General features: G+C 44.0%; 2 protein-coding genes across 7 annotated transcripts in view; both read left to right on the plus strand.

The window, feature by feature from the left end:
- ICE1 (interactor of little elongation complex ELL subunit 1) overlaps positions 1 to 13721 on the plus strand; it is a 524149-nt gene that overhangs the window by 477681 nt on the left and 32747 nt on the right. For all 6 annotated transcript variants that reach the window (XM_078787036.1, XM_078787037.1, XM_068131209.2 and 3 more), the window contains 4 exons: positions 356 to 383; positions 4017 to 4079; positions 5467 to 5577; positions 8520 to 8561. In XM_078787036.1, coding sequence (XP_078643162.1) covers positions 356 to 383; positions 4017 to 4079; positions 5467 to 5577; positions 8520 to 8561 — 244 coding nt within the window. The remainder of the gene's footprint in view (positions 1 to 355; positions 384 to 4016; positions 4080 to 5466; positions 5578 to 8519; positions 8562 to 13721) is intronic.
- Positions 1 to 13721, plus strand: part of AHCY (adenosylhomocysteinase) — a gene marked incomplete at its 3' end in the record, with an annotated part of 390713 nt that overhangs the window by 255651 nt on the left and 121341 nt on the right.

Genomic DNA, 13721 nt, shown 5'->3' on the forward strand with positions numbered 1-13721 from the left:
TATAGCATGATATCTCAAAAATTGTGGCAGAGTTATGACAAAACTAGTTGGATGAGTTGGTCAGGTGACAAGAACAAGCCGATTCGATCGGGCCTATTAGTTATATCCAAAACGTAAACTGTTCAGCCTGGCGTAGGTATGCGATCTACCAAGTGCCATTCTAGTTTCCGATGTATTTATTGGAAATCAGTAAATTTATTTTTGCAAATTCCACTAAACAATACATAGTAATATTAAAATTCTTGTCAAATGCTTTTTGCTGTCTTTAAGTAATTTGAGCTAAATTACTTTGAAATTGTTTCTTTTGATGAAATTTCTGGTGGTGATTGTGCTCTTCATTGAACTTGTTTTTCAGGTTTATTTCAAAAGAACAGAGCAGGAAGGTAAAGTTTTTACATTGCAGTTTCTGAATATTTTAATTGTATTGCAATGCCCAGGTTGTCGTGTGGAATTTTTTTTTGAATGCATCTTGCTCTCATAAACGGAACATGGGTTTGCCTGTTTAGTGTTCCCATCAATACCGACGTCTCATGATGCTCGGAACCCAGGTTCAAATCCAAATATGCCATGTATTTGTCCATTGTCTACTTCCATTCCTTTTAATTCGCATTTAAATATACTGAGGTCACTAATATCTTTGTCCTGCATGTGATTTTTTTTTTGTACAAGCTCCACTTTGTGTCTTAGATGGCTGTAAAAAATAAAATCAGATTCCCAATTCCTTCTTTCTGTATTGGCAAAAATCCCACATAAGATTGTGGATTGTGGCTGCAGCTTCATATTCAAACCACGTCATGTTCATCAAGTGAAGATGAGCACTTGTTTAAATGCCTGCACTTTTGTGTGATCATAGACAGGAAGAAACAGAAGGCTGTGTGTACTGTTACGTGTTCCTCCCCGAACCCCAGTTACGGTGCATGCACCTCAGAGTCTCAAGAGGGAACGCGGCAGAAAGATTTGTTATTTTGCGTGTTCTAATAAACCATGGCAAAACCACAACATTGCAATTGTAGAACAAAACAAGTAACTGTATTAAGAACTCTCACATACACAATAATAACACTATTGAAGAAAGTACAATGAAAATGTCACTTGCATCAAACGAACAATACATGTGATGGTACCATCATTCCCCCAATGCTCTCAAAGCAATAAACTCACGATGTGACAAATGTTAGTGGAATGTAACATTCCCCAAAGTCAGTGCACTAATCCCAACGCTGTGTGAAAGGTGAAGTCGTGCAGAATGACAAGAACAGGCTGCGAACGAGGAGTTACTAGGTGAAAGGTCGATTATGGGAATTGAGCCGATAGGTTAACCAATGGCAATCTACACGATGTCGATATGGGAATCCCAATGACAAAACGAGATGCACCAAGCGGACAGCCTCTTCGAGGACAAAATGGCGAATCAGCATGTAATGTGGACTCTTGCTTTCCCTCCAACAATAACTCACGCTTGGTAATAAAACCTGAGAAGCAGGTTTGATTACAATCGCAATCGAGGACGATGTCACGGGCAATCCCTTTCCCCCGGAGCCTCAACTCATTCGCGACCAATATCAAAAAAATTCCGCTCGCAGCCTCGACGCGACTTGCTGTATCTCTCATGGCCGTCTCCTCCTCTCTCCTTCTCTTCCGGTATTGTTTGCCGCGTTTTCCTTTTTCCTTCACAAACATTGATTTTTACCTTTTACTAAAGCCATCTCCATTTCACACAAAAATCTTAATAGTAATATTACCTGAAACTAAAAAATATTCTACAAGTATATAATAACAACAAAGGTGGAAGTGACTGATCCTTAACAGTACCTGCAATCTTGCAGAAGAACCATCAGATTCTGTAGTAATATTACCTGTAGTAATATCTGTAGTAATTCTGTAGTAAACATCAGATAATGTGCATTGTATGCTTGTAATAAGTCGAAAATGAATAATGAAAGGCTCAATAAACACATAGACTATTGTGAGAGGAGTTTCAGCATGTGCATGCAACTTGTAAGACCACATCTCATAAAACAAACGATTCCATGACAGCCCATTGGCCTTAAATATCGGGAAAGCCGGAGAAGTGACATACTTAAAGGAAATTACTCTTTCTTACAGAAATACTCTTAATTCTTACAGAAATAATTACAGACATACTCTTTCCTCTTCTCCAATGGCTTGATCTCTGATCATCAATTTGGTTTCAGACCTGGTCACTCTACTCTGGACATGCTGCTTCTGCTTTCTCAACAATGGATGGAGGTCCTCAACGCCAAACAGGAAATTAGAGCTGTCTCCCTTGACATTTCACGTGCCTTCGATACGGTCTGGCACCCTGCTCTGCTCTCCAAACTCTCCTCCTTTGGTATCCATGGAAATCTCCACGCATGGCTGGCGGACTTCCTCTCTGGTCGTAGTCAACGTGTGGCCCTGAATGGGTTTCTCTCATCTCCTCTTCCTGTTCAGGCTGGAGTTCCCCAAGGTAGTGTTCTGGGCCCTATGCTTTTTCTGGTCTTCATCAATGATCTCTCTGACTCTCTTGAAAATCCTCTCTATCTCTTTGCTGACGACTCTACTCTCTGTCGCCCCATTCCTCATCCCTCAGATCGGCAGTCTGCAGCCTCCTCACTCTCTGCAGACCTGGACAAAATCACAGACTGGTCAAACAAGTGGAACATCTCTTTCAATCCTGACAAATCTCACACTCTTACAATGTCTCTCCGAAAGGACCGACTGGACAACCCTCCCATCTACTTTCTCAACAATCCTCTCCAAGAAGTTCTGTCGCTCAAGCTTTTGGGTCTCACTATCTGCCATGATCTTTCTTGGGAAAACCACATTTCCAAGCTGGCCTCCAAAGCCAGTCGCCGACTGGGCATCCTCCGTCGTGCGAAGTCCTTCCTTGGCACACCTGAGCTCCTCACCACATACAAGGCTTTCATCCGCAGCTCAATGGAATACTGTTCCCCCCTCTGGGCTGGTGCTCCTGCCTCACACCTTGCTCGGCTTCACGCTGTTGAGGCCAAAGCTTTCAGAATCATTGGAATCTCCTGCGATGTCGTCAACGCCGAGGGCCTTTCACTCACTCACCGCAGGCAGGTTGGTGGTCTTTCTGTCTTCTACCGACTCCTCTCCGGCCTTGCTCCCCCAGCTCTCTCTGTGCTCTGTCCCCCCAATATTCCTTCAGGTCGCACAAGATCTGCCTGCAACCCTCTTCTGGTTAAACTGCCAAAGTCTAGGCTCTCTGCTCACCTTCACTCTTTCATTCCCCTTTTCTCCCGCCTCTGGAACAAACTCCCCCACTCCCTTCAATCCCACTCCTCCCTCCAGGTCTTTAAAACAGCTGTTCACCACCATCTCTTATCTTCCCCCATCGAAAACCTTGATCTTTTCTACCCCCGATAATTCACCCCAGAGTCCTTGCAGTGTTCATATGTTTTAATCCTCTCCCACCTCCCCCCAAGTCCTCCCGATGTCCCTGCTCTCAAATGTTGTGTTTGTGTCCTTCCCCCTCTCTTTTGTGTCCTTCCCCCTCTCTCCCCATCTTGTCTACCGCTCCCCTTGTTTTTTTGTGTTTTGTGTGTCGGTTTGTCTTTTTGTGTGATTAATGTTAGCTCTTTCACGAGCCTCGATCTTGTATACAAAAAAATAAAAAAAATAAAAAAAAAATCCAAGGGGGAAAGAAAGTGCAACCTGAACAACAAAAAAAATGAACCTCAGAGATAAGTGTGCAGTTGTACTGAAGATGGTCTCAATATCTACCTGTGGAGGAGAATGTCTTTTGAAACATATGGCAGCATTGATTTAGCACAAAGAGCACATTTTTGTATGTTGTGTGTATCTCATGTGAAACAGATTGAGACATTGCATATTCCAGTCGTGTTGGTACCACGGTTTTGGGGTTTATACATGGTATTAAATATCACAGCAAGGCTTAAAATTTGGAAGCTTAAAGCTTCAGACAAAGTCTTTGTTTTTTTATCTTTGTTATTTCTCCCATCATGATTATCTCTCCTCTTGGCCTACAGCACAACTTTCTAAAGCAAAGAACTGTTGCTGTTGTTTGAATTCAGGTCCCATCATCAATAAAGGTTGGGAACCTGCTTCGCAACCATCATTTTCTGGCAATGCATAATGAAAGAAAGAAATGTCTAATTTAATTTGTCGAAGTTGCCTATTGATCTGCCTAATCCTCTCGGGTTGTATTTTGAGTAGAGTTTAACCAGGGCAAAGATGACCAAGTCCTTTGCGAGAACGAAACGGATGCAATTTCAAACTAGAGAGTTCATAGAACACCTTATCACATGCAGTGTTTAGAAATGAGGATATGGGCAGGGTCTATGAGCAGCAAATTTGATTGGTCAAGAAGACATAAAATGCCTTAATATTTTGTACAAGTCCTGCTAATCGGAATGTTTTTTAAAGTGTCATGAAAGCGATTTGTGTTCTCCGGTGTTCAAGTATCTAATTAGATTGAAATAAAATAAAGATTTTAAAGGTTGTAGCAAAAAGCATTTTCTGGAATTTTACCATCATTGATGCAGCCTCTTTTACACCAACTTATTTAACACGTTACATTAGTTCTTTGCTCCTGTTGTTTGTGTCCTTTATGACATCCTCAAAAACAGCAGGTTTCCTGTTTGGAATGATTTTCAATTTTGTTTCACTACCAGTCAGGCAGACAGTAAAAAAATTTTTTTTTTTATCTCACTCCCCTCTGCGCATGTGCAATCGGGACTAATTGAGTGCCACAGTATTGTTAAACTATAGGTTTGTTTTCCGATTCATGCTCCAATTAATGTTCAAAATAAAACATTCAATTGAAATGAAGTTGTTCCTCGATCGTAAACTGGCATTTGTAGAAATACAGACAGACAGACAAAGTGAACCGATTGCTTAACCCCACTTTTCACTTTGTGTGTGCGGGGTAATAATGCTTACATTATGATAAGGCAAAGTGGGTGCATGAGGAGTATCTGACATAATGCATTAAACTTCTGGTAAAGAAGGGAAAAGCACTTCCATTGCCCTTCCAAACGTGTTGTAATGTTGTGGGAATTTAAACTACCTTCAGTCGTTTGAAAATCCCTGCATCAAAATCAGCATGGCTTTCTCTTTGGATCAAATACACTTTGCTTAACTTGCACTGAATAAAAAATATATACAATCCCCATTTGTCTTTGATTAAAAATCACTTTTCCAACTGCGATGTCATTTTTTATGACGTCATTTTTGTAAGTCTAACATGCTTGAAATAAATTAGGACATCTCCATATTCAAACTCACCTTGGAGTATGTATACACTCGTACCAATTGAGTTATTTTTATTTTCATTTTTTTGCATTTGTCAAAATTTGTCTCAAAGATTTGATATCGAGACTGTGCAGTATATTATAATCAAATATGGTTGTTAAGCATTGTCATTTGAGGACCATAATGTATCAATCCTTTATTTACCCATAATCCTCTTGATATCAGAAAAGATCCATACCCTCTTGCAAGATTTATGGTCAGCTGTGGGAGGTCCTGACAAGGACGTTATTGGAAGCTGCACTACTGATGAAGGCAGATCAGAAGTTTTTGGAAAAGGTGAGTTACTTTTATTTGTTTAGATTATTCATGAATTGAAAGGAGTCATCTACTTTTTACATATCCAATGTTTTGAGCACCACATCACCTGTTGTTGGTAATACTCATTGATCTCGAGTGTAACGTATATCCTCTTGTCCATCTACACCCCTTATCCTAACTATTCTTTTTGTCATTGTTCCACGATAGATGTTGTACTCGTTACCCTGAGAATTGATACCTGGAAATAGAACAATTGAGAACTTAAATGAGCATCCTCGCCCCCCATTCAACTGTTCCACTTTCCTTTTCTCCCCTATCTTTCCCCTTCCTATTCTTTTCTCAATTTTTGTTTTTGCTCACCTTAGGTCCCCTCCCCCCCCCCCCCTTTCCCTCACCCACCTCTCCTTTTTTGTGTGTGCAATTAATATGTCTACAGTATAGCCATAAACATTCTTAAATGTAATAAAGTACAGTTGGACCCCGCTATTCGCAGGGCATACGTTCCTGGAAAATCCACGAATAGCAAAACCCGCGAATAGCGGGGCATTGTTTCAATGGAAAAAGGGGGGGGGGGGGGGGATAGGTTCCCGAGTCGCGAAAATCCGTGAATAGAGAGGACCAAACCTCGAACGGCCGGGCAAACTCCACGAATGGTGACGCAAATCCCGAGAATGTCGCCAATAATCCGCGAAAGTCGATGAATGTCCCGGAAATGGCGAGACAAAACCCACGAATGTCGATGAAAATCCGCGAATGAATGCCGTGCCATTGTTTCAATGGGGAAAAGGGAGACAGCCAACTGTACTAATAGATACTGTGGCGTATTTTCATTCTGTACAGTAACTCGCAGGGATGACGTGTTATGCAGCTGATGGAATATCTCACGAAGCAATGTTTACCTCTGAAGGGTGGAATATCACGTGAAGCTGTTCAGGATATCCCACGAAACATTGTTTACCTCTTCTCGTGAAGTAATGTTTACCTGTGAACAGTGGAATATGACGTGAAGCTGTTCACAGTGTTAATGGCGGGATATCCCACGAAACATTTTTTACCTGTGAACGGTGGAATATCACGTGAAGCTGTTCACAGTGTGAATGACGGGATGTCCCATGAAAGCCATGAAAACGTGAAACACACGGCAGCAAACGCAGGATCAGGTCATGCTCGCGGCTCGTAGATGGCTTTTTGCGTATGTCCAGCTGCTTTGTGCATGGTTGGTGAATGATGGGTTTTATAAATGCCGATATGTCAAGCAAATGGTGTCAAGCAAATGGCTCGTGAAAAAAATATATTTTTGCGCCCCTGAAAAACCACTACTTCGTGGAACACGGCCGCGAATAGGAAAAGGAAAAGAAACCCCGCATTTGAGGGACACGGCTGCGAATAGGAAAAAACCCCCCCCCAAATTTGTGGGACATGGCCGCGAATAGGAAAAACCCCGCAAATTTGCGGGACATTTTTCCGCAAATAGAGAAACAGGTGGCATTTTATCACCCGTGAATACGCGGAACCTGCGAATAGCGAGGTCCAACTGTACTGGATCATGGTTCAAAAATGTGGCTTTCTTCTCTATTACTGTATTTTGTTATGTCATTGATACAAATTAAATAACTTCATTGAGTGTAAGAGGATTAAAGTATTTTATAGTAAAATGCACTGCAATAGTGATTTTAACTAGATATATGCGATCACGAAGCGATCGCCAAAGGTAAGTAAGTCCGTGATCTATTGATGGCCACATTTTTTTTTAGACCGTCATATCACCTTGATCTTCAACATTTTGGAATCGAGTGTAAATTAAAAAAAATGTGGTTCCACATACAATATATCCATAAATCTCGACATCATGAAAATCGGAGGAAAATTATTCATGTTATGATCAAAAAGGTATTGTTCATTAGGTCACAATCCGAAAAAAGTCTGTCAAGGACACAAAACAAATATCAGGTGCACAACTTCAGTGCAGGTCCACTATTATTATGCAATAACATCTTGGAAGGTCAAGCGGTCTTTGAGCATTACACTTTGACAAAATTGAGTGATAACAAAAAGGGTCGTTTTATTTTCAGAATGCTATTTGACCTTGACCTTTGTTTGGAGGGGTATGATGCAAATTAAGTGTGAAAGTGCATTGCTTTAGGCTGTCTTGAAAGGGCATCTTCATTCCGATTGGACAAAAATTAGTTGAATTTCGTTAAAAATTTCTTTAATAAGGTCATGTCCTTAAAAGTTAGGTCAAGGTCAAAAAAAACATGTCATCCCCGTATACGTTGTATTCCCATTATTGATGCAGAATTTCATTCTGAGTATTCCAAAATGGTAGTTTAGGACTCCAAAGGGTCTAAGAAACTCTGGGGTACAATTAAAAACTGGGGGCACCAATTGTAGAAAACATCCTGGCAACAGGTATAAATAATCCTTCCGCTATCCTTTAGGGGGAGGCTTAAAAAATTCCGATCATATAAATGGAGGTGTAACAGCCAGTTGAATGTATTTTTCACAAAACGGCACACAGCATGTACCGAGTTATCATGAACTATCATATCAGTTATCATATGAGTTATCATCAGTTATCATGAGTTATCAATTATCATGTACCGAGTATCATATCGAGATTTACCCACAATCTGAGTCTCCTGGTGTTTTTTTTGTAAATGTTATGTGCTACCGACACAAAACTGTAGCATACACAGACAAGAGCTAACCATTTGGCATGATAGACACGTTTTAACAAGCAGAGGAATTATGTTGCAAAGGAACACACGAACACATTGCAATTTGAGAAATGTATGCAAAAATGAACAATTAATTAAATTGTCTTCCTTCTTGATTGTGTTTTTATTAATTTTTTTGTAATATTCTTTCTCGATTTTTTTTTCTTTAAAATTGTGTTTTCTTTTTGCTGCAACTAAATTTCCCTCTGTCCTTCTTGGTCACAATGTATTCTACCTTTGCAGTGCAAGTTTACAAATGCAGATGGAGTAAGCAACAAAGGAACGGTCAGTTTGTACACGTTCATTGTCTTTGTGTCTCTGTCGTTACTCAGTGCTTCTGAATGATGCAGAATTTCGATTGATCTCAGCAACCTTTGTCTTTTTGAGGATCCTTCGTATTAAATCATAAAGCTATGCACTTGACTTGTACCACTGAGCCATCTTGCTTCTTTAATGATCAGATATTTGAAACCTCGAGATAGTTGATTTCTTTTTTTATGTTAAAGTTGGTTGAGATTGAGTTGCAAATTCAAGGATTTATTTTTCTTGCTGATGCTGTTACAATACCGACTGTGGCCTTTCACAGTGGTTTCATATGAATTGTCTGTCAATTCCTCTTCTTTCATATGTAGCACAAGGTTACAGGTAGCAAAATTTGCTGAGGGCATGGCTATGCCTCTGATGCAAAGCCACCCGTGGGTTAGAGCCAGAATTGGGAATATGTTGAGGATGCTAGCAATAGCTCGCCTACTCTTCCTGAAGGACATCGTGGGATCTTTAACGTCCACAATATAATAACGGTAAAATGGACGCCCAGGTTAACGTCCGCCCGAGAGGTGACATTGATGAATCACCCCGCCCAGGGGCTTATCCAGGAATTTGAAGAAGGGTGAGGGGTGCACTGGGTCATAGAGCAGAACTGAGGAAGGGAGGAATGGGGGGGGGGGGGGGGGGAATTATGGAGGGGGAGGTGCAGGGGGTCTGGAAGCCCTGAAATTTTGAAAAGGTCATCATCGGCAACGGCATTTCCTGTGTTCTTGGAAGTTTCTGCAGCTCCTTGCATTTTTCCCTGGCCAAACACTTCAGCAGATTCATGATGTCCATTAATAATAATAATTCATTTATTTTGTATAGCGCTTTTCATGAAGCCCAAAGGCGCTTTGACAGAGTGCAAAACATAATGCATAACAAAACATGAAAACAACAATTGCAAAAAGACAAGAATCAATAGGGAAATATTTAAAGCAAAAGGAGGGAGAAGGAGAAGTGATAGTCAGGGGTTAAATGCTGTGGGTTGAATGTTGAATGCAGTGCTGAACAGGTGGGTCTTGAGTGATGTTTTGAATGTGGTGAGTGAGGAGGAGTCTCTGATGGTGTGAGGTAGTGAGTTCCAGAGGGTGGGAGCAGCGATGGAGAAGGCCCTGTCCCCCCAGGATCTGAATTTGGTCTGGATGGGGGGGGGGGGGGTCAGGAGGTTGGTACCAGCAGAGCGGAGGTTGTGGGTGGGAGTGTGTCTGGAGAGGAGGTCAGCCAGGTAGGATGGGGCCAGGTTATGGAGGGCTTTGTAGGTCAAGAGGAGGATTTTGTACTGGATTCTCTGGGGGATGGGGAGCCAGTGAAGCTTGTAAAGGACGGGGGTGATGTGGTCACGGGTCCGGGAATGGGTGAGTAGACGGGCAGCGGAGTTCTGAATGTATTGGAGTTTATTGGTGATTGTTGAGGGTGAACCATAGAGGAGGCTATTGCAGTAGTCCAGACGGGAGGTGATGAAGGCGTGGATGAGGGTTTCTGCAGCCGTGGAGGAGAGGGATGAGCGGAGACGGGCGATGTTTTTCAGGTGAAAGAAGGCTGTCTTTGTGATCTGTTTAGTGTATTTGTCGAAGGAGAGGGTTTGGTCAAAGATGACGCCAAGATTCCGGATGAGAGGGGAGGTGGATACTGGGATACCGTCGATGTTGAGGGCAAAGTTATGGGTGGATTTTGTGAGCGTTTTTGGGCCAATGATGATTATTTCAGATTTATCACAGTTAAGTTTGAGGAAGTTGATTTGAAGCCAGGATTTTATTTCAGAGATGCAGTTTGTCAGGATAGAGTGGGTGTCGGTGGAGACGGACTTGGTGGAGATGAAAAGCTGGATGTCATCGGCGAAGCAGTGGAATTGGAGACCATGACGGCGGATTAAGTGACCGAGGGGGGACCGGTAAAGGATGAAGAGGAGGGGGCCAAGAACTGAACCTTGGGGGACACCTTGGGGGAGGGGAGCAGTGGGGGATTTGCAGTTATTGATGGAGATGAACTGGCGTCTGTCAGAGAGGTATGATTTAATCCAAGAGAGGGCAGTGCCGGTAACGTTAAAGGTGGATTCAAGTCGGGTGAGGAGGATGGTGTGATCGATGGTGTCAAAGGCAGCGCTGAGGTCGAGGAGGACGAGAATGTTGAGGTTGCCAGCGTCAGAGGAGAGGAGAAGGTCGTTGGTGATTTTGAGGAGAGCAGTTTCAGTACTGTGGTTGGAGCGGAATCCGGATTGGAATGTTTCATATAGGTTATTGGCAGAGAGGTGATGTTTGAGTTGAGTGGCTACAGCGCGTTCCAAAACTTTCGACAGAAAGGGTAGGTTGGAGATGGGTCTGAAGTTGTTTAGGGTGTCAGGGTTTAGACCAGGTTTTTTTAGAATGGGGGTAACAGCAGCAATTTTGAGGGATGGTGGGACGATGCCTGTAGACAGGGAGGAGTTTATTGTTGCAATGATAAGTGGAGAGAGAGCAGGGAGGGAGGCCTTGACAAAGCTGGAGGGGATGGGGTCAAGAGTGCAGGTGGCAGTTTTCATTCCTATGAGGAGTTCAGAGAGGTCAGTAGGGGAGACCGGGGAGAATTGAGACAGGGGAAGGCAGGATAAGGGGGGGGCAGGTGGTTGGAGGGGCAGCGGGTGCGGCGGTGGTCAAGCTGTTGTAGATGTTGTCAATTTTGCGTTGGAAGAAAGAAAGGAAGGAGATGCAGTTGTCTACTGTGAATGACTGGGTGGTGGTGTCCAGGGGGCGGAGGAGTTTGTTTATTGTCGAGAAGAGTGCTTTTGGGTTTCCGGAGCCAGAGTGGATAATTTGAGAGTAGTAGGCGGAGCGGGCGTGGGAGAGGGCATCTTTGTAGTGTTGTAGGTGGTCCTTGTAGGCTTGGGAGTGAACTGTGAGACCTGTTTTATTGCGGAGTCTTTCAAGTTGGCGAGCACGAGTTTTCATCAGGCGGAGTTCAGGGGTAAACCAGGGAGCAGAATGGGTGAAAGAAACTGTTTTGGTTTTTACAGGCGCAAGCTGGTCAAGGCAGGAGGAGAGAGTGTGGTTGTAGTAGTCAGTGAGGTCGGAAGGGGTGTGGAGGTCAATGAAGGGAGAAGTGGACATTTTTTCAGAGAGGGTGGATGAGAATGAGGTAGGTGAAAGAGCGTTTAGCTTATGGAAGTTGATAGTGCGATAATGTCTTGGTGTTGGGGTGGGGATGTTGATGGTCATAGTGATGGCTAAGTGGTCAGAGAGGGTGAGGTCGGAGCCAGAGAGATGGTGCAAAATTAATCCAGTGGAGCAGACAAGGTCCAAAATGTGACCACGGATATGCGTAGGAAAGTTGACATGTTGAGTGAGGTTAAAGCAAGTGAGTAAATCAGTGAAGTCAGTGGTTATTGTGGAGTCAGTGGAGTCCATGTGGATATTGAAATCACCAAGGAGGAGGATTGAGGGGGAGAGGGAACATAGCTGGGTCAGAAAGTAGGAGAAGTCAGACAGGAATAATGGGTGTGGTTTGGGAGGGCGGTAGACGACAGCCATGACTGACTGCGTGCGACCAGAGAGTTTAAAAGCCAGGTGTTCAAAGGATGAGGATGAGGCGATGGGGATGAGGCTGGTCCTGATGTCTTGACGGTGGATAACGGCAATTCCACCACCTCGGCCCTCCGAGCGTGGTTTATTGACGTAGGTATATCCATTGGGTGTGGTGAGGTTGAGCGTGTAGTAGTCCAGTGGTTGTTGCCAGGTTTCGGTGAGACAGAGAAAGTCCAGTTTGTTTTCCAGGATGTAGTCGTTGAGGATGAGGCATTTGTTGTTGAGGGACCGGGTGTTGAACAGGGTGAGCTTGATGTTGTTTTGAACAGCGGGGATGAATTCAGGTGATTTAGCCAGGGTTCGCAGGCAGGAGGTGCGATTTTGTGCGTTGCCGTGATTAGGTGCGCTGGGACGATGAGTGGGAGTGCGCTGAGCCGACCAGAGGACGGGGATGGAGTGACCTGATTGTACATATACAAACTTACGACCGGAGCCACGGTGAATGTACCTGGGTCGTCGGAGGAGTCCATTTGATTTGATGGCAGAGATGCATGATGGGGTGGAGCAGGTATTGAGCAGAAGGAGCCTTGCGGCGGTGTACCGCAGAGCCATGCCAGGCAGGAGCGGAGAGGCGAGCACGAGGCCAAGGTTGAGGAGGTGAAACAATGGTCCCAACCCACGGGAGCGGGCCCGAGGAAACGAAGGAGCCAGGTAGGTGAAGCCAGGAGCAGAGCCGGGACCAAGCAGAGGGCAGACAGGAGCAAAGAGACGATCACGAGGCCAAGGGTGATCACGGCAAAGCGGGAAATGCAGCGGCAATCAACCGCCGCCGCTACAAATCAAGATCACGGTGGGAAAACCGCCGCCACACCGCTGCGAAGGACACAACCCACGAGAGTGTGCCCGAGGAAACAGCGAGCAGGCGAAGGAGCCGGGTAGGCAAAGCAGGGAGCAGAGCCGGGACTATGCGGAGGGCAGACTCAATGGCCAAAAAGTCCGCACGACCACCAAAAAAAAGCAAGCCACAGACAGTGGCCCAGTCGAAGAAGCGGCGAGCATGTGACGCCTGCGTCCTCTTCAGACCGGACCGGAAGCGGAAGCCCGCTTCTTGAATGTAACGCTTGAATCTTGAATCTTCATTAATGATGTAACGTAATGTAATGCTCGATTACCGTGCGTTCTGACATGCTCGATTGCTGTGCGAGCATGTAAATAACTTTTAAAAGATGAATAGCGCGATTGGGAAACACATTTAATGCATGATTGAAATATTAACATATGACACCTCTTATCACACGCGTATCCAGGTAAGCGCATGCATAATTGCCTCACACATTAAGACAAAGTTTAATAGGGCGCACCACTCTGTATTTGCTACTGGACTGCATCCAATATCACAGCATATAAATTATCATCGAAAATCCGAAGGGGGGGGGGGGGGGGGGGTGGTGGGAGTGAGCATCCCCTGTGATCCAACCGCAATGTTTATTTTATCGCTTGCAGGAAATGTAGGTACAATATTGATTAATTTTTCTACCGTTTTTTTCCCTTCCCATCAAAACCTCAGAATCGTGTTTTGCAATTTGTCAAAGAAATGGAGCAAAACGTTAAATTTCCATAAAAACCAGTGGCCAGTTGT

This window comes from Myxine glutinosa, chromosome 11 (genome assembly GCF_964187855.1).
Source record: "Myxine glutinosa chromosome 11, kmMyxGlut1.1, whole genome shotgun sequence".
NCBI lineage: Eukaryota > Metazoa > Chordata > Myxini > Myxiniformes > Myxinidae > Myxine > Myxine glutinosa.